This window comes from Vespa mandarinia, chromosome 1 (assembly GCF_050613455.1).
Source record: "Vespa mandarinia isolate Hongniang chromosome 1, ASM5061345v1, whole genome shotgun sequence".
In the NCBI taxonomy this organism is placed as follows: Eukaryota; Metazoa; Arthropoda; class Insecta; order Hymenoptera; family Vespidae; genus Vespa; species Vespa mandarinia.
Window position 1 is genome coordinate 9,079,635 of NC_140810.1, and position 26,197 is coordinate 9,105,831.

Genomic DNA, 26,197 nt, shown 5'->3' on the forward strand with positions numbered 1-26,197 from the left:
GAATTGTTTTTGAGGCCGTTTAACGCCAAATCAGAATGTATTGTAAAGCAAAAATACAGGGGGATTAAAAATACACCGAATTCGAATTCACTGACCTGGCCGTCATCCGTAGTCAGCTGCACTGATTACAACTATACAGAAGAGGCTGTTTGAGGTAAAGGGGAAAAGAATGAAAGATAGAGTCAGCTAGAGAGATAGAGAGACGAAGAAGGAGAGACAAGGGCAGCGCATAACGCTCTTTTTCATGTTTAGATTCCTTTCAGTGGTGCTCAACGAAACTTGAAATGATCTTCCGAATTTCGAGCGACATCTAAAGTTATCTCATTTGTCCTCTGATTTGTCGAGAACTCTACTATTTTCCAAAATAATGACTGTCAAACATACTCAATGTTTCATCTTATCATTCGTTTTGAAAAATGTTAAATTTATATTTGCAAAGAAAAACGAAATTAATTCGCGATTTACAAATTAAAAACATATATTGAATATCACAATTATAATGATTCATGATAAATTTTAATTAAAAATTTTAATATTTCCGCATTGATTTTATCATATCAATCATTTATATAGAATAATAAGAAATATAATATAAGAAACAGACACATAAAATTGATAAAATAATAATTAAAAAATATGTTAGAAATATATATGACAGTCACGGTCGATACACATTTTTCAAAATAAAGAACATTGTGGATTCGCAGGAAGGAGATGAGAAAAGACCTCAGATACAACGTGCAGAGGGCCAAACGTATGAATCGATAGTTCTCTCTTCCTAAAAGATCATACATTAAAGCGACGGAAAAAAGGATCTCTCTTACCCTAATGGGTTAAATATTCTCACTGCGCCATACTGCCTTAATTATTATTTAATGACATCCCTATCGCGTTAAATTCCGCATATATTGCAGAAATCCCGCAAATCGACCGATACTAAGGACGACATTTAAGAGAACAGTTTTAACAAATATGTGAAACCCGATGATGCATTTACACAAAGAAAAAAAAAATTGGATCGGCTTCGTGTTTAATGTTATAGCATTATAAAATATCGAATCAATTCAATTTCCACACTCGCAACGGTCTTGAAGCAAACGTCAAATTTATCCGTCCGAAATGAAAAGAAGAGAAATAAAAAAGTATACAGTATACCACATATAAACGTGTGCATATGCATATGTATGTGTTTTTACCCCCTCCCCCCTTGTGCATGTATGTGAGTACATATGTGCAGATGAAAAATTGAAATCGAATTACTCGTAAAACTATTTGTCGAAGAACAATCCTTTCGTTATCCTAGGTTTACCAAAATTATATATCCCCTATTATTATTAACGTTTTACCGGCGTCGAATGTTTTCAGTTGGAAAAAAGTGTAAGAAGAGAAAAAAAAGAAAATAAGAAAATATAGTCCACAGTGCTCTTTTCATACTCGTAGTTCAAAGGCCTGCCATTCGCCCCGTTCCTCGCACCATTGTAAGCTATCTGCATCTCTGTTTGGAGACTTCCGAGGGTTGAGAATCATAATGGCGCGAAAACAAAAGATTCCCTCGACAAGGGCACCTGGAACTTTTTCTTTAAGCGTTGGTCCACCGTACCTGCGTTGTATTTGAATTTTTATCGGGCAACTGCGATACATCCTGCTCGATGTACATGCCCGATGAAAAAAATTTAAAGAAACAAAAGCAAGGCAGAGGTACGAAAAGGAGGAGGAAGAGAAGAAAGTCTTGAAAACTTATACAATTTTAAAAATTCTACTCAAAAAACTAATTAATACATATACATACATATATGTACTTATGTATAATATATATTGTAAGTACAAATAATATAAGTACATATACACATATGTACTTACGTGTATCGACCTGAATGCATATACGGTTTACTAATGTAATTGTGTAAAAAGTTACAAAATTACTGTTCATTATATAATATTTTTTCACTATATTCCGATATACATATATCGAACGTATTTATATCTCGTTTTCTTTTAAACATAGTCACATAACACATAGTAGATACTCGTGTTCTCGACGCGAATGTTTTATCTAGTTTTTATTTTTAAATTCTGTAAAGATTTACATGCAGTTAATTGAACTTGGATACAAAAATATCTGCTACATATATGGATATACGTGTGTGTACACGAAGATTGTATTCAATCGTGTATGTAAAAACACTCGGAAATATATATGTATGTGTATGCATTTAATATACATCCGCGAGATGTTCCATCCATATTTGCATGAACACACCTAAATTCCTCACCGAGAATTCTTCAAAAGGATCAAAAATATAAGACATAGAAAATAAAAGACGTTGCATACGCAAAAGAAAATTTTTACCTCGATCATTTTATATTCGAAGTAACCCTTTAAAATTCCTCTATATATTTCTCTATCTCTCTCTTTTATCAAAAAAAACTATCTTTCTCAAAATATCTTTCGAGATATTAGTAGATATGTGCAAACAGCAAACAAAATTAATTTGTAAGAAAGGAAAATGTTAAAATAGAAAATAATCAAAAATAGATTTTCAAGTCATAAATTCATCGATGATCATTTTATCAAAACAAAGAAAAACTTTTTATACGTTCATATATATTGATTGTACATACTTCATTTAATAAGAAATGAATGAGAAGGAAAGAAACGTTCTGCGGCGAACAATGTAACGAAATACACATAATTAAGTATATTACAGAGAAAACACAAACAGGCAAAAATTACATATAGGAAAAGAAAAAAAATAATCCAAGAAACTACAAATTATTTTCTATAATATACAAGTGCAATAATTAATTTCGTTATGTTAGTTTCGTTATTACTTACGTATCAAAAGCAACGAATAAATCCTTTCAGGATTGTGATGAATAGGAAAGATAGGTGCAACTTGATAAGACAAAAACACACACATACGCAGCACACATACGGCACGTATTCGGGTAAATTTGAGACTAGCGATGTCGGGTTGCGATGGCGCAGTAGAAAATGATGGCCGGAAACTCAGTTTGAACCGATTCCCAACGGTAGAATTAACTTCAACTTCTATATCAAGTTGAGGTTCTATTCCAGATAGTATATTAACTTGAGACTTGTGTAAACTCGTCGTATATGAAAGTGTTGAATCTAATAACTTTAATTTAACGTATGCGATTTGTAGAGTCCTTTGATAACCCATCTACACGTATAAAAATCGAATAAAAATAACAAGAAATAAATTAACAAATATCAAGAAATTATAAATTTTTCAAATTACACGTGTCTATTAAATCGATAAGCATTTTAAATAACCTATTCGCAGTCATAAACATGGATAAATATCTATCCAAAAATCTCACGTTCTTCCATTCGTTTCTTTTTCTATTCTTGTAGTATCATATCAAACTATCAATATAAATTTACGATACTTACAGATAAAAACAGTTAGTCCTACTCGGTACATTGACTATGAACCATTTGAAAAATGTCGAAACGCACGTAAATACGTAGATCTGTTCGAAGACAAATGAATAACAGAAGGAATCATTGGAAACGTTTCTTTTGATAAGCGAATAATATATGGTTTTCACATATATTAGCTATAACTAATTCGTATTAGTATCATAATACATTATTTAAAAAATGTTATTACGTCTGTTTTCAAAACATTATTAAACTATTATAGATATGATCCATTTGATAATTCTATATTTGATTCTGTACGCGATACATACGAGATTTAAAAAGAAATTTCTAAGTACTCGAAAAATGATCAAATGCAAGCACATGCTCCTTCTTTGCTCATTCTTTTTTCGTTTAATAGCAACAAATGACGTCAATTTCAAAAATAGTCTTACACGTGTGCTGCTGACAAATTTCTATCGTTACGATATCTGGTTACTATCATGAACTGCTTACTCGATTAAATCTCACAAATAACATCGTATATACTTTAACCTGCGAGAATAAAAAACTTGAAAGCAATATTTGACCCAATCTTGCTTCAAATAAAAATATACGAAAAAATGACAAGTACTAATGATTTTTTTTAAAAACATCCCTTTTTCAGGAATAAAAGAATTACATTTATTATTTTATTCGTGTGTGTGTGTGTATATTGGGTTTAAGTGAAAAGCATTATTTCATATTGTAAAGATTATTAATATATTAATATTACAAAAGTAACTAACGTAGTAAAAAAATTGCACATGAGTATTTAAATTACTATATATTTTCATACAGTCTACCAATATTATTTATTAACGATGACATTCTAAAGATTAAAATATGTGTTATTTATAGATGAGCAAGACTCATAATGTGGAATTAATATAGTATGAATTCAATCATTTTGTCATTTTGTAAATTTGATAAATACGTTCCAAAGATTATATTTTGTATAATTTAATGTTGGTAATATATATGAAGAAAAAGTTAAGCAGATGATAATGCATGCTATCATACTGATAATCATAAATATATGAATATGTATACAATATATAATGAATATTGCATGTTGATATAAGGTGATTTGAATTCTGGAAATAATACCGGGTACACTTCATACGTCGGCTAAAAGATACAAAATATTCGAAGATATTTTGTATCAGTGATACATGTAACATTTCAAAAGTACATTGGTACATATTGCAACTGTATAAAATGATGATAAGTAATCAGTTGTGAATACATTTAAATAGTATTAGTGATATTGTTGTATCTTACTTTATATATTGAGTCTAAAATCCTAAAATCTCAATAAGCGTTTGCTTATAGGTTTTGTACTTTTTATTCATCAGGTATATTCTCCAGACCCTGTAGATAAAAAGATCTATTACTTTCTTACTTACATAATTTTATTTTACCAGAGAGAGGAACTATAAATTATATTATGTTCTTTATTACCACTGTGTTCCACGGTGCTCCAGAAATATAAATATCCCTTGTGAACGTTTGACATTTCCATGATACTTGCATTATTAATATATTGACTATAGAAATGAATTATTACTGTAGTCAAAACCAAGTCCATTGTTAGTTACATCAAGTAATACAAGCAGAAATCCATAAAATCATATTGATGTACTTATACCTTAATCAAATATATTTATAAGAAATATTAAAAATTATGATTATTCTTACATATATGTTGTTATACAAATCTGTTTCTAAGAATCTAAAATCTTAAAAAAGTTTCTAAAAAACTAAAATCTTAAAAAGATAGTTTATAATTAAAGAAAGATTTGTTGAACTACTGAACTGGAAGAAATATAAATTTGAATGTCTAAAAAACGATTAACTTACATTTCTCAGAAGAAATTAATTTTCATTAAATGTAGCATAATTTGTTATAACCAGGTAAAATATGCTCATAAAGCCATCTTTGATATTATTAAGTATCACATTGTAACTTTAATATTGAATAGTTCGTAGCGTGATAGAAAAAACCGGAAAACGCACCTTCAAAAAAAAAGATTCCGTGCTGCAGAATTGACGGAAAACCATAGAATAAAATAATCAAGATTTATCAGCTATAAGTGTTACCACCTTAAAACAACAATTTCGTAAAATACCTTCTTTCCTACAAATGTTGCAATAAAAGAAACAAGCTACATAAAATATCCAATCCCATCCAATCATTTTCTTTAATCTTCAGGATATGTTAAACATGACCGGTTGTTCGCAATCATCTCCAGCGATGAAAATGCTCAATATCAATTTTTTATATATAATTAACGTTTATTGGTCAATTTTTGTTTATCTTTTATACGAATATTAAAAATTACTGAAAATAAGCAACACGTTGCGACAAATAAATGTCGTCTATTTTCTTTCTTTTATAATCTCATATTTCTTGCAGTTTGTCCGGATGAGATAATCAATAAATTGTTCTGTTTTGATATAGGATAGCATGTGGTTCCTATTCCCATTGGAATAGCTACTTCAAAGGAGATGCTCTGTAGAATATGTTTATATTTCTAATTGTATTGCAGATGCTTTCTTTTTAATCTTCTAACAATATTTTTAATGAACAAACTATTTGTCTGTGAATTTGGATGGCTTGATATTCTTATGAAGATTTATATCTTAATAAGAAATTTATATATTATAATATTATATATATTATAAGATTTATATCTTTCATAAAATCATATTATATATATATGTACGATACGCATGAGCATGTCTGGAATATTATATATATTGTTATTTCCCCATTTGTAGTGAGAAACATGTAAATGTTTGCATATCTCTTCATTTCTTCTACTACTGTACATTAGCTATTGTTAAAAGTAATGACTTTTTACTGCTATACTCTATAATTAAATGCCATAAGTCCAAATAAGTTTAATTATGACTATAGTAGTTTGTTTTCTATGTTTAATTTCGATCTTCGACTAGTTAATCAATGTATATTTCTTTTTTTGATTCTAACTTGTTCTACATATATAAAAGAAAAAAATATATATATTTATAAAAGAAAGAAAATAATATATATATATATATATTTTTTTTTTATTTTCTTTATTTTTCCATATTAGTTTCAATCTACCATGAACAAAAAGACTTAAGTCATTGATTTTAATTCACCAAGTATCAGGTTCGTTTAAGATCATATATACAAAATTCCATAAGGATGTAAGACATAAATGTAGAAAATCGACCAATTGTAATCCTTTTACTTTTGTCCATAAAACTTAAAACGTAATATCAACAAATTCCGTAAGGACGAAATTTTTATGATATACGTCTTCTGGATAAACAATCATAAGTTATCACAGAGTACGCGCTTTAATCATAAATTAATGAAATTATGTACTTAATGCATAATGTCTTATAGAATGAATGATCATAATCAATATTATATGTTTAATAATTTTGAAAATAAAGCTTAAGTAAGAAGAGAAATATAAATATAATATCTAATTAAACGTTTATTTAACGATTTAGATACTTTCAATATGAGATTACTTTCTTTTGTTAAATATAAATAATCCTAATATTCGTATATCTAAATAGATTTTATATCTATGCAAAATCGACAATTCAATACAAAATTGTTGGTAAATTATAAAAGAGAAGCGTATTTATTGTTTGGTGAAATAGCAAATTACATTAATATTTTTAGATTAAACCTTTATAAATTAAAAAAAATATTTTCCCGCTTTTGTTATTCGTTGAATTTTACATTTTAGATCAATTGTTTGTCATGAACTATATGTTTTACATTTTAAGTTTACGACCTAATTCCTTATAAAATTTTGTTTGCGATGGCTTTAAGAGCTTAGCAAGTTAAGTCCTTCATATATACATTGACGTAAAATGTATAAATAAAAGTACGTAAAGTTATAAGCGTAGTATATAAGCGACATCGCATACGCCTACCACAAGCCATAATTCGACCAATCACAATCATCATTGAAAAAATTACGCGAAAATGTAATTCTTATGTATTGAGTGCTGTTTACTGCATCTTTATTTTTGTATTAATTTGTTTAGTATAAGTATACAATGATAATATATTTACAATATCATATATTTTAATATTTCCAAATTTACAATGTAAACTAGTCATGTATATTTATATATTTTTATTACAAAATCATCAAAGGAATGAATGTCATTTATAATTTCTATATGTATGCTGTATTGTTTAGCATTTATGATCAACTTTAATAATCACCCATTTATTAAAATTTAAAACACAATGCTCTTGAGTCGCATTTATAAAATTTCAAGGATCGACTTTAAATACGTACATATGGAAGTAAGACGTAAACATTTTATCCTTACGAATTTTTTCATCGTTCATCTTACATCTAACATTAAAAAATATAGAGATGAATAATTGGCTACAATTAATGGATTTTCTTATGTTTTACATCAATGGAAAGGCCTTACAGTTACTGTACTGTCAGAAAGTGTGTGTGAAGATCCTAAAGGTTAAGTTAGAGACGCTACAACGTATCATAAGGTATAGACCATGCTTGCAACGTAAATGATGTAAATGTAAACTAACTTTGTTGTTACTTAAATGAAAGATCTGTGCTAACGGTTTTTAAAATGGGGTTTCTTTCGAGTCTTTCTGCAGAACATGAAGAACAATTAGAAGTAAATGACGAGCATGAATGTTCGCAAAATGAAGATAAATTAACAAATGCCTTCAAATATTGTAACAATTTGTTGCAAGCAGAAGGTTGTTTTAATAAAAATATCTTCTATCGAAATAAATTCCATTGCCATGGAATAAGTAATCTGTAAAGAAATTATCAACGTTATGAGAGAAATTATTATAAAAAATGATTTGGTACTGTTCAATGAAAATGATTCGAAAGGAATTTACAAAAGAATATGTTATAGTTTTTCTGTTGCTGAGGATAAAATGAATTTTTTACGAAATTAGCTCATTTTTCGTAATTTTGTCATACAATTTCATTTAAATTTATAGATAAAAATTAAAGAAAATGAAGATTATGAGTCTCCATTCTATGAGCATATTTCTTTGGAATACGGAAGATGAGAATCTTGAACCTTCTCTTGAAGATGAGCATATTTCTTTGGAATACGGAAGATGAGAATCTTGAACCTTCTCTTGAACCTCATCTGTAATTATCTTTAGTAACTATTCATAAAAAAGCAAGCACTTAAATAGAAAATAATATCACAAATAAAGAAAAATATGAAGAATAATGGAACATGCTATGATAAATGATTGCATATTAACAAAGAAACTTTCAATCTTTTTAAAGAAACTGGTAAGCTTATTGTTTTATCTACCCAAAAAGAAATAAATAAAAATAAATATATTTCTGAATGCTTGGTACTAAATTATAGATTAGATAAACTAGAAGTACTAGAAAGGAGAATCATAAGGAAAATTTTAGGTCCATTGAAAACAACAAAAGTATGGAAATTAATATCTAATAATGAAATATACAGGAACATAGAAGGCATAACAGAAACGATAAGGAAAAGAAGACTGCAATTTTTTGGGCATATTTACAGAACGGATGAGTCCAGATTAACAAAAAGGATATTCATGTACCTTTGGGAGAAAAAGGCAACAACTAGCTGGATTCAAGAGGTAAAGAAAGATCTAGAAAGAAATAATATAAGTGAGGAAGAAACTATAGACAGAGAGATTTTTAGAAAGAGGGTATTAAACATAGAAGAATTCCAAGGAAGATTGAAGAAGAAATCTGATGCGAAGTGGTCTGAAGACAGAAAGAAACAGCATAGTGAAAAGATGAAGGAATATTGGAGGGAACGGAAAAGAAAACAGTTAAGTGTGAAGAATTTAAATTGGCACGTGGTCCCTAGCAGGCCTCATCGAAAGAAGAAGAAGAAGAAATATATTTCTAAAAGTATGTACAATATATTAATTTTTAATTTTAATAGACGATTAATCAGACAATCCAGCAATAAGCAATGATAATGGTATAAATAAGACAAAACTAGAAAAAAGTGTAATGCAGAAAGTTTTATTGCATATTATAATAATAATAATAATAGTTTGAATGAAACAATAAAAACTGGGCTTGGATGGAACATGCGATCTTCAAACTTATGGTACTGCACTTAACTATTGCTAGCATATGCTGATATTTGACGAATGATTTGTCTCTAGCAAAACAGTATGGTATAATTCAAACAACAATTTCTTATTAAAAACTGAGTAGTGCATTGCATTCAAATAGCATTCGTTATTTCTATATCAATAATACATTCTTTATTTTCCGTTGATTAAGTCAAATCTGAAATTTTATTTGTTTTGATTTTTGACACAAATTTTTCCTTATAGTGTCACGTATTTTACTGTTTTGCTCTATGTTGTGAGTGACTTTGTCTGTTATTGCATTTCCCAGTGTAGTAATTTGTGAATGAAATATTTTATAAAGATATTGTACAAATGTTGTAATATGTTCCAATTAAGCTTTTGTTGAGGATCCATTTGGTTTTCTTATTGCTAGTGTTAGTATTGTTGGTCTTCTTAATCTTACCAAACAAAATAGCCTGTATTCTCATTTGGCACCAAATTAAAACGCATGAAATGAATACAAAAAGGACAATAAATTTTATAATAATAGTCATTGATAATTACTAATAGTCTACAATAATTACTAATTATCAAATACTTGATACATTATCATTTAAGCTTAATCTGCAAATATAGAACCACTTTTGACGTATAGTTAAATCCTTTGGAAAACTGAAATTAATTATATATTGCTATTATTCATTAGAAGAAATTTATTAAATAATATAAACATTTCTTATACACCTATCTATAGAATGAAATAATTTCTATTTTTGATATTTTTCAATCATGCATAATTTAGGCATTTTCATACAAAAAAATCTATAATATATTTTAATAATATAATACAAAAATTATCTTAAATATTTAAGAATATATTAAATTAATAAGTTTCTTATTACTTTAATCAATGTTTTAGTCAGTTTTAGGACAAAAGTTAGCTTATTTTCTTTTATTGAAAAAATTGTCACGTATGCGTATAACCAATAAATGATATATTTCCGGTATTTTTTGACCACAAATAATAGTATATGTCTCATATATGAGTATATATGATATATAATAATAATGTTATGCCCACAGGTTCTTCTCGACCTCCAATGTATATATTTGACATAATAATCTTTTACATGCAAGTACTTATTATAGAATCAAAAAAAAAATTTTTTTTACCTCAGATGGCATTTGTAACTACAATTATCGATAAAGTTTGAAAGTTGCGTCTCTCAAATGTAGTGTTCAATAGATATTTCCATTTTTATATAAAATATAGAGAATAATTAATTTATTTTAAGTATCTCTATCATTATATATGTAATGCATATTCACGAATAGATTGTAAACTTATTTGTAATTAACAAACCCTTCAACACAAAATATACATTTCATGATTGTTAGTTTTATAATAATTAGTTATGGCAAATAGAATAGAGCACAGCGTATTTTCCTTCTCAATGACAAACTGTGCATATATACGAAAATACATGTATTAAGATAATTATAACGTAAAAATTATTTTATCCTAACACATCATAAATTTATATACTTATTTCTAACTTACATGATAATAATGAATCTCTCGCATTTGTCAAATTTTTAGATTAACAGTTAATAATACATAAATTTTTTCACATAATGTCGATTACAACATTAAAAATTATTCGATTGATACAAACATGTATGATATACAATAATATATATAATTTACTAACATAATGAATAATTTTATCGTAGGAAAAATTCATTATAATTATCAACATTCCATTAATTCGATACTTCTATGCCACTATCAATGAAATCTGTTATATGATTTAATGATTTTTCAGGCAAATTTCTGTAATAAAAAATAAATATAATTTAAATAATCGTTCGAATTAAACAATTTTACATGGTATATACGATATTTTTTACCTAAACATTGTGTTTAATGGGAGCAAGGCTCTAGGGATGGATATGTTTGAATAATTCTTTCTTTGTGCTCTTACTATTAGATCAACAGTCTTTTTCGGTGAAAGCATCGCCAAGATGTTCGTGAACCTGCAAAATCGAATAATTGGCAAAACATAAGAAATCTTAAGTACCTTGAAAACAATTATATTCGTTAAGGCTGTTCACTACCTTTTGTTCAAAACGTGTATTTTGTTCACCGACAGATATAGACAAAATATGAAATACAGATACAAGCGGGGAATACTGTTTCCACCATGCATCTTATCGTTGTATAAGCTTGTGGTTATTTCTTCTCACGCATATATAATAATTGGTTTCGTGTAAGTAAAATATATAGTTTAGAAGACTATGAACGCACACTTTTCATTCTTTCATATGTACATCTTTCTTCAATGGTAGCGTGCATCTCGCAGTGATCCATATGACGTCGGTACGCTTTTGTTTAACGATAAATGCATAGAAAATAATAAATATAAATGACACATAAGAATTAATACATAAATCTGCGACAAAAAATAAGAATTTGTCGAATAATTTCTTAAAAAAAAATTAATAAATACTAATATATTATATTATTTTAATACAAATTAAAATATGAGTTTATTTTCACACTACTTATAAAGTAGAACTCCCAGTGTTTTTTTTTTACATGGTTTCTCCTGTAGGACTAGTTCACTCTACTACTATTACTATTATTACTACTATTGATAATAATAATAATAATAATAATAATAATAATATAATATAATAATAATAATGAAAATGTACTTAAATATTATTTATATACATCTAGTTATTATTTAATACATTTTATATTATAATAATAAAGACAATTAGCTTCGACTGATCGTGAATAAGAAATAGTGTGGAAACAAATGTATAACGATCATAAGGTAGTAAGAAACAAGGAGAAATGGACAAAAACAAAAGAAACGTTTCATACTTTTTTCATATGTCGTTTGTATTAGACGTATCTATTAATGGGCGATCATGTGTCGAAATTATCAAGGATACGATTGAAAATGTCGTGCGTCAAACGCTACGTAAAATGATTTTTCCTTCTTTTGTTATCATAAATTACCGTCATCATATATGTCACAATGTATACAATATAAATATTCTTCTATTTCTTCTATTTCTATAAATATTCTTCTATTTCTTCTTCTGATTATTGCTTTTATTACTATATTATTACACTACATTTTATTATTATAGTAATAATAGTAGTAATAGTAATAATATGAAGTGAACTCTTACAGAGCAAACCATAACAAAATAGCGCTGAGAAAATTCTCGTAGATAATATGGAAACGAACTCGTGTTATGATCTTTATTAGAAATTATGTATAATATATATGTTCTCTAATTATTAATTTTGAAAAAATAATCGATAAATGTATATACTTTATATGCATGTCATCGAATAAAATAATACTGCTGCTGTGTTCTATCTACAATAGCATGGATTACCGCGAAATTCACGTCAGTTATCAGTGAAAGAAATAAATATAAAAGATTGGATAGTAGTAACTAACACCTTACTAAATTATCAAATAAGGAAAAAAAAGTAAATTAATTAATTATTTTCGTTTACATCGATACAATAGAAAAAACCACCGTAATCATTCAGCCTCGAACCTAAGATTTTCTAAATTACGAATCTAGATGATTGTCAATGTGCGTGCTCACGTTGCTTATAAAATCTCTATCTTTTTAGTGTATAAAATATAAAAGAAATTATAAATTTTTCCAAAATTTAATAATATTTCGGAAACTCAGATCCTTTAATATAAACAATTGGATATGTATTTTCTTATTCTTACCATAGAATCATCTGGCCAAAGCTTATTAAAATGATTGAGTTACCGTAGCTTCTCCTTGCGAGTATTGTGAAACTTATCACTTTGCGTTTGGAAATGTTCAAAAAATTTAAGCATCAGCTATTTACGCAACAACCAAGCAAATAATCGCTACTTCACGGACATAAACATACACCATTCAAGTGTGCAGGTGAAAATCAGTGTGGAGGTACGAGCTTTATCTCTTTTTCCACAGATTTCGAGCGGTGCTATGGTACTAAACTTTCTCTTTGCGAAAAATGTCGAAAACCATTTACGCCATCAATCAAAAAGAACAGAAGTAATTCTTTATTAATTTTGATGAACAAGATCTCATTTTAAAGATGAAGATTTAATCTATCGCGAATTGGTTTAGAATTTTTGAAAAAGGTTTTTATTTGTGCATAAACTATTCCCAAGTAATAACATTTTTTAATAAGATTTATTTAAAAAAAAAATGAAGCTTTTTTAAAAATTCAAAACCAATATGCGGTAGATTAAATCTTCGTCTTTAAAATGAGACCTTGTTCATCAAAATCGATTAAGAATTACGCTTGTTTTCATTGATGGCGTAAACCATTAAAAAACCTGGGGTAATGAATAACCTTAACGACTATTTTAAATAATAAAATCTGTCGTATAAAATAATATAACCTACCACCCTGAGTCCAACAATCCAATCTGCATGTGAATATAATAAAATGTAAATTTTATAATATAATATTATTATAATATTATGTGATATTTTTTATATACCAATCTTTTTTTAATTATTATTTATTAAAATTTCTTACTTTATCTTAGGCTTCTTACAGAGACCAGTATCCACCATGTACGGATAAATAGTCGTAAAGTTTATATTCAAGTTCTTTCCCTTAGAGTATTCTCGAAGTTCTTCGCTGAGGGCTTCCATGAAACCTGTACGATATTAAATAAAATTTAATGTAATTATTATTACAATAATTCATCATTTTTGCAGATATCTGATTCTCTCATCGTTACCTCGAACTGCAAATTTCGATGCACAATACGGTACCAAATTAGTCAGTCCAACTATTCCAGCCATTGAAGAAAGTGCCACTATGTGACCATGATTTTTTGTGATCATGTTTGGTAAGAAGGCCTGCAATACCTGCAAAACGTTTGAATGTATGTACAATCTTAACTGATATTTTAGATCGATCGAAATATTTAGAATTTACCCAAAAGTGAGCCAAGACATTGACGTCAAATATTTTTCTAATTTCTTCTGGTGTGTAATCCAAAAATGAGTGGCAAGGCATTATACCGGCATTGTTAATTAGTATTGTAACGTTTCCTACTTCTTCTTTAACCCTTTCGGCAACTCTTAATACTTCTTCTCTATCCGTGACGTCGCATCTGCAAAAAAAAGAAAATCGATCTTAATTATTTGTAATCTTAATATTGATAAGAATGCACAAAGATTATTTCTCAAATAATTTTATTTAATTTAAAACGATCTACGTACTTGTAAGCGTAAGCAGATGTTCCACCCATTTTTTTAATTTCTGCTACTGTTTCTTGATTCATTTCTTGATTCAGGTCCCAACACACCACTGTAGCTCCCAAAGAGGCATATTTGAGAGCAAGTTCCTTTCCAATTCCATGACCAGTCCCAGTTATCTGTTATAAAAATATATTTTTTATATAAATATATTTTCGATATAAATCGATAGATGAATTTTTGATACTTACCAAAACAATTTCACCTGTGACGTCTTTCTCTTTCGTAGGTACGAACAATTTATATATAGCTTCACCAATACAATAAAGAATTTTCAAGAGTGTCAGGAGTACATCCACCACGACTAATGCACCTGTATACACTTGAGCCATATCTCCTTATAATAACAATCAAAAAAAAATAATTATTCAAGAAATATGAGTTTGATAATGTAAAAAACATTGTTTGTGTTGTTATGTAGTGCGTACGCCAAGAATATACTTCGACTGGCGTTTGTGCATATTGTTTTCTTTGTAATATGTGCACAAGTAGTAACGCTTTGCCCTTCGGTAAATTTTAATGCTGAGGCACTAAACTTGGAGTTTATTGTACCAAATATTACAATTCTCTATTGGCGACAAGAATATTTACAATCGAGGTTACACAATTAATTATTTAAATTTTTGGTAAATCTTAGATTTCTGCGAATCTATTTTTGTAATCCTTGATTGATGCTTATATAATTGATCCTGAGTGAATCTTAGATGCTACTTTCTTCATAACTTGCATCAGATTTTTGTTTTAACTCACTATTTAGATTTTTAAACTGCGGCGAATTTAGTTGTCGCGATTTTTGGTGGATTCTAGTTTCCGGCAATTGATTCTGGTGAATCTTAAATGCTACTTAGTTCGTAGCTTGTGTTAGATTTTTTCTTGATTCACAATCCAATAAATGAAATAAAAGAGGAGAATAAAATTAATGAAATTAATAAATAATACTATCTATTATTCTAATATATTAATTAATACAAAAATTTATTATTAATGAAACTAATAAATAATCTAAATTAATTGCAATTTGTAATTAAATATTTTTTAAATTATTATTTTATTTATAATAAAATTATTAATTTGCAAGATTAGAGAAACTATTCAATCAAGGAAATTATTTTCAAAAAAAAGAAAAGAGAAGGCTAAGAATGTGTAAGAAGAGTTTACGTTAAAAGTAGAAAGAAAGGAAAGGAGTGATCTTTAATCGATCAAAGTTATGTTCGTTTCGGATTGTTTGTTTCGAGTATGTTTAAACGATTCCTCTGATTTACGACTAAATTAAGTAGTTAGATGAACGTTTTTCAATCCCATTCTACTCCGATTTTAATTATGTCTATACGGTATATTTACTTAAGAATATGGAACATAGAATTATAAAACACAAAAGTTCGCTTCCAATTTCACTGTGAAATATTGTCAGTATTACCGAAGTACGTATACTTCGTTAAATCACTTATTTCGTATGTACATACATATACGAGAAGAAACGAGAATTCGTGAATACATAAACATTTCGTTTTTTATTATCAACAATAGAAAGTTTTGATTCGTTCTTGATTATTCAAATTTTTAGTTAGCGATAAATAAGTTCTAGTTTATTTGTATAATTATATACAATTATCAGTCCTTCTATGAAAATTTATTTCTTTGTTTATGTGCAATAAAAACATTAACGAGCTTATTCTCGTACGTATCGAACGAGAGATTTTCTTTGCTTCTTTTTTTTCTTTTCTGTAAAAATAAATAACCATTAATCTTATCTTTTGTAGTATAAGTAGTTCTTTTAATTGAATATTCCTACAAATACATATTAGAGACAACTTTTATCTTCATGATTAATAGCATATGGCATGACATACTTATTTGTATTTACTTGTTTCTATTATATAATTGATAGCAATGATAGTAATAAGATGGATAGAAAATTATAAGTTAACGAAAAAGAGAGGAAAATAAGTAATATTAAATACGCATACTCTATTATATAAATTGCATACTCTAACAGCATCATTGGATCAATGACGACAAAAATGATTAAATCATTACGTGTATATGACATAAAATAGCAAATATACCATACATTAAGATAGTAAATAATCTATTGTCTTACATCTTATTAATAGCACAAACAATGTCATGGATCGCTTAAATTCAGAAATAAAAGAATTAAAAAAAATGAGATTATAACATGTGCATACTAAATTCAGATCATTGTAGATATATGATAGTGCGAGGACGTTACATAAGTAATAAAATAATCAAAATAACCCGAATTGGTAAAAAATGATAACACAATTTAATCTTTAGGAAAAAAAAGTATAAGGAGAAAAAATGAAAAAACGATAATATAATTTTTATATAAGCATTTTATGTGTAAGTGAGTACCATGGAACTTCATCAATCAATCCTGTGTATTGGTTTTTCATTTAAATGAATTTTGCTAGTCGTACGAGATCATTAAGTAAAAAAAGAAAAATAAACAAAAAATGAAATTTTAAATTGAAAACTTACTCGGCTGCAAACAAACAAGTCCTATTTTAAATTCGCCTTCCTGTTTCGAATCTTTGAAAGTACCGTAGTCAATCAGTAATCGCCGCGAAAAGAGAAACAATATAGGAAACAATATAGGAATTAGGAAACAATATAGGAAGTCGTGAAGAATTGTTAACTGATACCATTCGCGTTCAGATAGCGATTGCAGACTGACTGACTGTCTGGCTATAATGCTTCTTCGATCACTACAAAAACGACGATCTCGTATTTTAATGCTCTTGCCGAGAATTCTTCTCTCTCTCTCTTTCTCTCTCTCTCTCTCTCCCTCTCTTTCTTTCCTTCTCTCTCTCTTCCTCTCTCTCTCCCCCTCTCTCTCTATCTCTCTTTCTTCCTCTTTTCTGTACTATGGAAATATAGCAGTCGTATGATATAGTGAATAGATATACGAACAGTATGTATAGTTGCGAACATTAATTTATCATGATGAGGGGTTCTCTCTTCATATGATTGAATTTCCCTTTCTGTATCTTATTTCTTCCATCTTATTCTAGTGTACAAAATAAAAATGTGTCATTAATATTCGTATGTAGTGAAAATACAATTAACTAATGATGTCTATCTAATAAAAACTAACAAATCGTTTTGTTTGTTACGGTTATTTGTAATTAATGAAGATACTTGGTGTGTGTATATGGAAGAGAAAGAAAGTTAAATAATACCCTCAAAATTAAATTGTTTATTACTTTATAATAATTTCACATAATGGATATTTAATGTTTATTTACATCTTCTTATTTTAATTAAATTTTTTTTCATTCAATTTGGAAATTTTTATATTGAAAAGCATTTATTTTTTAACAAATAAATTAATAATCGTAGATGTACATACTTTTGGTACGTCTACTATAGATGTTGAGCTATAATCCTTTCTACCATGTGCTATACACCGTATAGTATATACATATATATATGTATATATATATATATATATGATGCGTGTATGATCAAACCAACTTATATCTCGAAAGCAATGTTTTGCTTGTGTAAATCAATAGAAAAAAGAAAAATTTCTTCTTTTGGTTTTGAAATTTAATAATGACCAAATTTGAATCTTGATAATTTCAATCCGAAATTAGTAGTAAGATTTATACTTAAGATGATACTTCAGTTGAGATGATACTTCATTCGTTTCGATATCGATATGAATAACTTCTGAATCATATTTCAAACTTAATTTCATTATTATAAAAATAAATAACGCGTTGATCGTAATATTGTAACTGATAATTTAAAATTGAGTAACATTGTTTCCAAAACAATGGTGAATTATGTTTTTTGAAATTAATTGAATTATTATTAAAAAGAAATGCATCGTATATTATGTTACTGGATTTCCGTATGTATAACGTAATAATGCATTCGTCATAATTGAAAATAAACGACTTTGGATTAGACGAAATATATAATGACGTGCAAATACGATATTTTAAACCATTCAAGAGATCAAAAATAGCAGAGACTTGTACCAAAATATAAAATACCGGTAAACGTAAAAAATATACGAAAATAACGATGTTTTTACCTATATTTACTATTAATTTTTTTATCATTTTTATTTTATTACAATTTTCAAGATATTTGTAAGAAAAGATTTAAAATCGTTATTATTTTGTTATCGGTATTATGTTAATAAAGTTATATCTAAGCCGAAACAAAAATAATAAATTAACCCATAAACTTCATAAAGCTATACAAAGATCGCAAAATGAATCCTTTAGGTATTATATCACTAGTCTATTGGTCTACAACTAATCTGATGATCACACAATTTGGAAATCCACGAAAAAGAGAGTTCAAAAGATCAACAGTAGTAGTTTCCTCAATAAGAAAAGATAATGGCAATTGAGCAAAGATTAATCAAGAAAAAGCCAATGTTTTTGCAGAATATTTTGTAAAAGTATTTATTTCACTTCCATCTTAAAACACAGCTAACGAAATTGTAGTAAGGCCTTTTCCTAGTAGCTTGTGTCAAATGACACTGTCACTGAAGGTCTTCTCATCAGCTGAAGTAAGAAAAGAAATCTTTAACATCAAGCTACATAAACCACCTGGTTACAATATAATATTGGGTTGGTAACTAAGTGATTGTGGGTTTTAAATAAGAAAGAAAATTCAACATTTTTGCTTAAAAATATATCTTTATTCAATTAGGTATTGTCCGTTTTTGCCGATGATCTTCTGCCATCTTTCAAGCAGTGTCATAATTCCATGTTCATGAAACTTCTGATTTTTGCCAGCAGAAAACTGAATTAAATGTGATTTTACATTACCAGCGTTATTAAAAATTTTACCATTTAAGGAGTTCTGCATGGAACGAAATAAATGATAATCTGAAGGCGCAAGGTCAGGGCTACATGATGGATGTGACAACACATCTCAATCTAGTTCCAAAAATTTTTAACGAATGACCAAAGATATGTGGGCCTTTGCATAATGATGCCATAAAGCAACACTCTTACGATTTGCCAATTCTAGCCGTTTTTCTTGAACTGCATCGCTCAGTTTGGCGAGTTGTTGAATGTACATGTTTGAATTAATCGTTTGATTTTTTGGTAAAAGTTCAAAATGTAGAATTCCTTTATAATCCTACCAAACTGACATCATTCACGATCTTTTCCGATTAATGTTGTTATAAACTATCGACTTTTCGTGGTTAATTATCAGTCGTTTCAGAAATAAATCAATTTATTTCGTTGTGTTTCAAAAACGAATCGCAGATGCTAATGTGTTGTATCAAATGAATTTCTTTAAGCTGATGATGGATATATCCATAAATCAAGTTTCTTGACATAGTCAAGCTGTTTTAATTTTTTTTGAATGTATGTATGTGATACTTTGAGCTTCTCTGCAATCTCACGTGTTCTGCTATAACGATCTGAATCGATAATGGCCTTGATATGGGTCTCATCAACTTCAACTGGATGCCAGATCGTTGTGCATTTTTCAGTGAAAAATTATCAAAACGAAATTTGGGAAACCAATTTTGACACTGCCTTTCTTTCAAGGCTTCATTCCCATTTACGGCACATAACTTCTTGTGTGCTTGCGATGCATTCTTGCCTTTTCGAAAATAATACAATAAAATATGTTTGAAATGCGCGTCTTGTTCTTCCATTTTTAAATTGGGACAAAAATGAAACTAAATAACTAATCGATACAATTTTTTTGCTAAATTAAAGGCTTAAGTCCAAACAACAAGAAAACAATATAGATTAGATGCTTTAAACACATTGACAAAACTAAAAAATGTACTAAGACTATCTATTGACAAAATTCGAAATCACTTAGTTGTCAACCCAATAGCAGGAAAAATTTTGAACCATCTTCCCAAGAAAGCCTTAATATTATTAACAACTATCTACAATAGCATGACGCGACTACACTGTTATTCTATACAATGGAAATTAGCTCAAATAATTATAATTCTCAAACTCGATAAACTTCAAATAAAATCATTTCGTACCGACCAATAAGCTAATTGCTTATAATTTCGAAAATATTTGAAAAACTATTGCTCAAAAGAATTAAAGTCAGCTCTTCTGTTGCAAAATTAATCCCTAATCATCAATTTGAGAAAACTATATACTATACAGCAGTGCCATCGAATTATAAACTTCCTCTTAGAATGTCTGAAGGAGAAAAAATGTATATCTTTGTACTTCTAGATGTCCAACAAGCTTTTTATAATGTGTGGCATGCTGAATTACTATACAAAATTAAAACGAATCTCTCCGATCAATAATTTCAGATAAATATTTTCAGGTTAATAAACTTATGGAATTAAACTTGAAGTTGATCTTTCCAATTGAAAACCCTGCGGATTATGACAAATTCTTCATGAAATATTTCTAATCAGACACTTCACGATCTTAAGATACCCTTCATCAACGACATATTTGAACTTCGTAATCAAGCATCAGTAAGGCATAGAAATAGAAATACAGATCATAGTAATCCACTTATTAAAGAATTAACAAACCTGAGAAAAATTAAAAGAAAATTCAAGAAAAATTGATTGAAAAAGCTGGCTAAATAATTATTAACGGTCGAAAACATTTAGCCGTCAAGAATTTGCCTTCCTTGCCATTGTTATCAGAGATGATTCTTTCCTTCCTGTCTACTGTAAGGTGTTTTAAAGGAAACATTTTAGAATTTTTGAATAAAGAAAGAAAATGTTTTCTAGAATTGTATTCTCTAGCTAAAGTTGCTTTAGCAATGCTATTAACACAAGGTAGTGTCGAAAGATTGTTTTCATTTTTAAAGTACTCATTAAAATAATCACTTACAATAAGATATAATTAAAACGTGATGCGTATTTACGTGATGCGTGTTATACTATGATATAATTTATCCAATGATATATTAATACTTAAGACTAACAAATATTTAAATTTATAAGTTAAATATATGTTTATTATTTTTAGTTATAGAGAAAAAAAATCATATCTTAATCTTAAATTATCATGTCTACAGTAGAAAAAATATTGGTATTTATTTTCGATAATATATCACTTTCGATAACAATTTATTTCAGTTTCAGAAATATCAATTGATAAAAATTCTGAGCAAAATATCAGTATTAAGTCTTTGGAAAATAGTAACATAAATTCATCGGCCAGGTCATGTCACGAACTTATTTAAACTCTTATCTAAATTCGTATGCTGATCTTAGATAAAATTGTATGTAGGGAGGTATTATTGGGATTTTGTATATTACATTTCACTTCAATGAACTTCCTTTCAGAAGCAAATGTACTGCATAATCCTTAGGGTAAAAATATTTACAAAAAAGATCGTAAAATCGCTGATATCATAAAGACAGGAAAGGGTTTTTAAATTTCTTTTCTTTGAAAGAAGAAAAGAAATTCTTTTTCTTCTTTTCTTTGAAGATTTACTGAAAATTATTTCTGTTTATTGAATATCTTAAAAAAAAAAATGTGAAAGTAAATATATCACACTTTGAACTAAATAAATATTTTAATAACCAAGGAAAAACGAATTATTATAAGATTAAAAACTCATAGCAATTAAGTAATTCACATTTCATAGAAATAAAAGTAAACAGGATGTATCCGTGATATCGCCACCAAATGGTCTTGGAATTGAATTAACGATGATAATAAATTATAATATCTACGATTGGATCTATGTTTAAAATATTAAAAATAGCACGAAGAAATAGAGTCAAAGCGATTACTTTCATAGTCACGACAATAGCAATGTCATTTGTATGTTATTTAAGAAATTGTAAAATACAAATTCTATGTTTCACAAGAAGGAATAATAGCATTTTTGTTGCATACATATTTATGCACACGCAAGCACGCATACGTGTATGATGTGTACTTACAAATAATGTATAATATATATGAGTAAAGTATTTATCTCATAAGAAGCGTAACAAAAAAATCAAACAATTCACACGTAATTGTACACTAATTATAAGATATATAAACGTATGTACATGTTAGTGGCTCACGAAAGTTTTCGAACGTTCGCTATTAAAACTTTATGTAATAATAATATACATGTTAGACTTACGTTCTGAAAGTAATGTTGCAACTACAACAAGACGCAACTATCGAGATTATATATACAAAATTTGAAGAGAATCGAATAATATTTGTAAAAGTTATGTAATATTCATTGTAATGATGTATTGAAACAGAATCACGAAAGTATTTAAACGGTATTAATTATACGTACTTTATTTTATTTAATATTTAGTTGGACCTCCTTTGACTTCAATTATGGCTTTGAGAAGATGTTGCATACCGTTCACTAGTTTTGGATTTGTTATAGATTAAATAGAATTCCATATTTCTACAATTCTCTGTTTAATACATCTTTCGAAGTTATATCATAATTTTTTAGTTTCTTGCCTATCTCCGCCCACAAATATTCGATGGGGTTAATGTCAGGACTTTGTAGGTTTTTTATTACGAGTATATAATAACCATTCTTTTACAATTTTGACATATACCTAGAGTCATTGTCTTGCTGAAAATAAAAATTTTCCAACAACCCTAATTTTGTAGCACTTTCTTTTAAATTATTTTTTAGAATATTTAAATATTTATATTTATCTAAAATACCATCTATAAAAATAAGATTTTCAATACCGTTTGCAGTCTTATACCCCCACATCACACCAGAACCATCGTGTTTTACAATCGGATGTAAATTTTGAACATTCATTTCTGAATTTGGTTTTTTCCAAAAATATCGACGTTCACCTGATCCAAATATATTAAATTTGTTTTGATTAAAAAAAATAACTTTCCCAAAAAGCATTATTTTTACTTATATATTCTTTTGCAAATTTCAAATGCTTGGCTTGATTAATAAATGGTTTCTTTCTTGGAATTCTATCATGAAAATCACTGTCGCGTTTGGATTGTGTCATTCAGGATGAACATCTTTTTTAAAGTTGTTAGCAACCATTTGAGCCAGATTTGTAGCCGAAGTATTTGAATTTTGTTTTTTATTTCGGGTATACGAATTTTATTTTTTTACTAGTTATTTTTTTCGATTGATCTCTACGGTGATTGTTTGTAATTATTTTTTTAGTATATGATTTTTTAATAATACAATTTATTGTAGATATACATCTCTTCATTAATTTGGCAACCTGCCTATATAATTTCCCTTTTTTATGTAATTTTAATATTAATTTTCTCTCGCATATCTGCGTTTCCGATTTTTTTAGACTCATAGTCACTATATAAATTAATGTCACTCACAATAAAGCACGAAACTCACTATATGATGTCATTACATCAACTGAATCTACAAATGTTTACAGTCTTCTTAAAAAAGCATTGTTTGATTGCTTGATCTCTAAGTGTTCAAATACTTATGTGATCTTGTTTCAATAAATGAATATTTCATAACTTCTACAAATATTATTTGATTCGCTTCAAATTTTGTATATATAATCTCGATAGTTGTGTCTTATCGTTGACTCGCGATCGCTCGTTTAATTGAAGGAAAATTGTCTTTTCTATTTCTTTGTCTTTCTTTCGAATTAGAATATATTTTCTTCTGTCATTTATCTTTTCAATTATAATCAATTGTAATCAAAATAGTTATCAGAAATCTCTCTGGTTAATAGGTTAGATATATATTCAGAACATTACAAAAATGAAAATTATTTATTTCGGCGAAATATCTGAACATTTCTTGATTATTAAAAAAAATAAAGGTTTTATTGCATTTAGTCAATATGTAGAACCTTTATTATGCAAACACACATTATCTGAATACCCTAATGTCCAAACGTTCTATTAATCGAATATTCTATTATTCGCCTTATATACTATCTCTAATCATAACAATATAAACAGTCTTTCCTTAACATAGCAAGAGAAATAAAATTTAATTCAAAATTGTTTAAACAATTACGTAGTATTTGTAATGTAATGAAACGTAAATGTGTAGTGCTAACTGTTGAAACGAAAACAGAAATACTTACAAAATTAGGAAACGATATTGCGATATTGCATAAAATATCAGAATAAGGAGAATGCGAAAACATTAACGTCACAGAGTAGCTCAAAATATAGAATAATTCATTTAAGAAAAGTCTGTATTCCATTATCCGAAAATTTCCTTATCAGAATGATTTTAGATCTCCCTATTAGTTCAAATAATAGAGTTTCTAATATATAATAAATATTTAACGAAATAAAAACTAAGAATTGTAACTAAAAACTGAACTTACACATCTATGAGTATCATGTAACCTATAAAATATATGTATGCGTCACGGAAATATGAAATTAATTAAATAAATTATCATCGTACAAATATTTTAAGTGAACTAATACAAGGAAATATATAAGATATTTAATAATGTATATTAGAAATATTTTATAAGTTTGAAACGATTTTATTTTTATACAAATATACTCCTTTAATTAACAAATATAGACTTCGAAAAAAATAATTACTTAGCATATAGAATTAATAAGGATCAATCAGCATAATTAAAGAATATCTTGCAAAATAGGATAGAAGAGGAAAAGAAACCATAAATAAGAAAATACTCTGCATATGATCCCGGAGTCTGTTTTAAATATATCGAACAGTTGGAGCAGCGAACGAGAAAAGTCAAACTAATTCAATACAAGATGTGGTATAGTTGTAATATAGACGCCTACATATACTTCGTGAAAATGCTCACAGCCTGCGTTGCTGAGATTAAATGATCATGTAGATGTTATGTATATCTATATGGTGAAAGGGTATATAAGAAAAAAAAAGTTTATTTTATTTATATTTAAATGTAATTTATTTGAACGTTTTTTTTTTTTGATATCAATTTTGACCTATTTGTTCAATAATTTTTATATTTTTTCCCTAGAAAATAATTATAATTAAACTTCGAATAAAGACGCACAATTTAATTATATATACGAAAAAATGATCGAATATAATTGAATTGATTCCTTATTTTTTTTTTTTTTTTTTTTTTTTTTTTTTTATAAGTATTACAATTCTACTCAAAGAAATTGTCAAATTCATTTTACTTTTAAATTATTTTTATGTTTCATAATTTAACGATTGCACACGCATAAAAAAAAGAATTCTTGATGTATAAATATATCGCATAAACCATACCAGTTCATCGTGTAATTTATTTAGAAAAAGGTCGATAACACTCGATAGATACGTGGATGACATGCACGTTCTGAAATTCAAAGTGGCAATCCATGGATTTATCGCCACTACAATCTACAGCCTAACAAAAGGTACATCTATTTTTGGTTTAACTTATACGTGATTTTACTTTTGCGTGCATTTAATACTTACAG

The 26,197-nt window shown here is 27.7% G+C and overlaps 2 protein-coding genes and 1 long non-coding RNA gene across 15 annotated transcripts; 1 reads left to right on the top strand and 2 right to left on the bottom strand.

The window, feature by feature from the left end:
- Positions 1–4,203: 4,203 nt before the first annotated feature.
- Positions 4,204–5,502, bottom strand: LOC118444348 (uncharacterized). The gene is made up of 3 exons (XR_004838934.2): positions 5,291–5,502; positions 4,892–5,078; positions 4,204–4,801 (listed from the first exon to the last, which is right to left on the bottom strand). It is a non-coding gene; the product is annotated as an uncharacterized LOC118444348 (long non-coding RNA).
- Positions 5,503–7,255: 1,753 nt separating this feature from the next.
- Positions 7,256–14,444, top strand: LOC118444358 (uncharacterized). 10 transcript variants are annotated; one of them, XM_085656549.1, is made up of 5 exons: positions 7,256–7,323; positions 7,882–7,961; positions 8,436–8,742; positions 8,822–9,351; positions 10,608–10,746. In XM_085656549.1, exons 4-5 carry the CDS (start codon positions 9,027–9,029, stop codon positions 10,736–10,738), a joined length of 456 nt encoding a protein of 151 aa, XP_085512675.1. In that variant the 5' UTR covers positions 7,256–7,323; positions 7,882–7,961; positions 8,436–8,742; positions 8,822–9,026; the 3' UTR covers positions 10,739–10,746. The 10 variants fall into 10 exon arrangements, with proteins under 10 accessions (XP_085512675.1, XP_085512665.1, XP_085512688.1 ...); XM_085656539.1 differs by lacking the exon at positions 7,256–7,323 and adding an exon at positions 7,353–7,426; XM_085656562.1 differs by lacking the exon at positions 7,256–7,323 and adding an exon at positions 7,452–7,470.
- Positions 11,209–17,583, bottom strand: LOC118444356 (short-chain dehydrogenase/reductase family 16C member 6-like). 4 transcript variants are annotated; one of them, XR_004838939.2, is made up of 9 exons: positions 17,340–17,582; positions 15,029–15,174; positions 14,802–14,956; positions 14,515–14,692; positions 14,315–14,444; positions 14,107–14,230; positions 13,971–13,993; positions 11,436–11,561; positions 11,209–11,358 (listed from the first exon to the last, which is right to left on the bottom strand). XR_004838939.2 is itself a non-coding variant. In XM_085656520.1 (8 exons), the coding sequence occupies exons 2-8, from the start codon at positions 15,167–15,169 to the stop codon at positions 11,289–11,291; spliced, it is 924 nt and encodes a 307-aa protein (XP_085512646.1). In that variant the 5' UTR covers positions 15,170–15,171; positions 17,340–17,582; the 3' UTR covers positions 11,220–11,288. The 4 variants fall into 4 exon arrangements, 3 of the variants coding, with proteins under 3 accessions (XP_085512646.1, XP_035728436.1, XP_085512648.1); XM_085656520.1 differs by lacking the exon at positions 13,971–13,993 and having other exon boundaries at positions 11,220–11,358; positions 15,029–15,171; XM_035872543.2 differs by lacking the exon at positions 13,971–13,993 and having other exon boundaries at positions 11,220–11,358.
- Between the last annotated feature and the right edge of the window lie 8,614 nt (positions 17,584–26,197).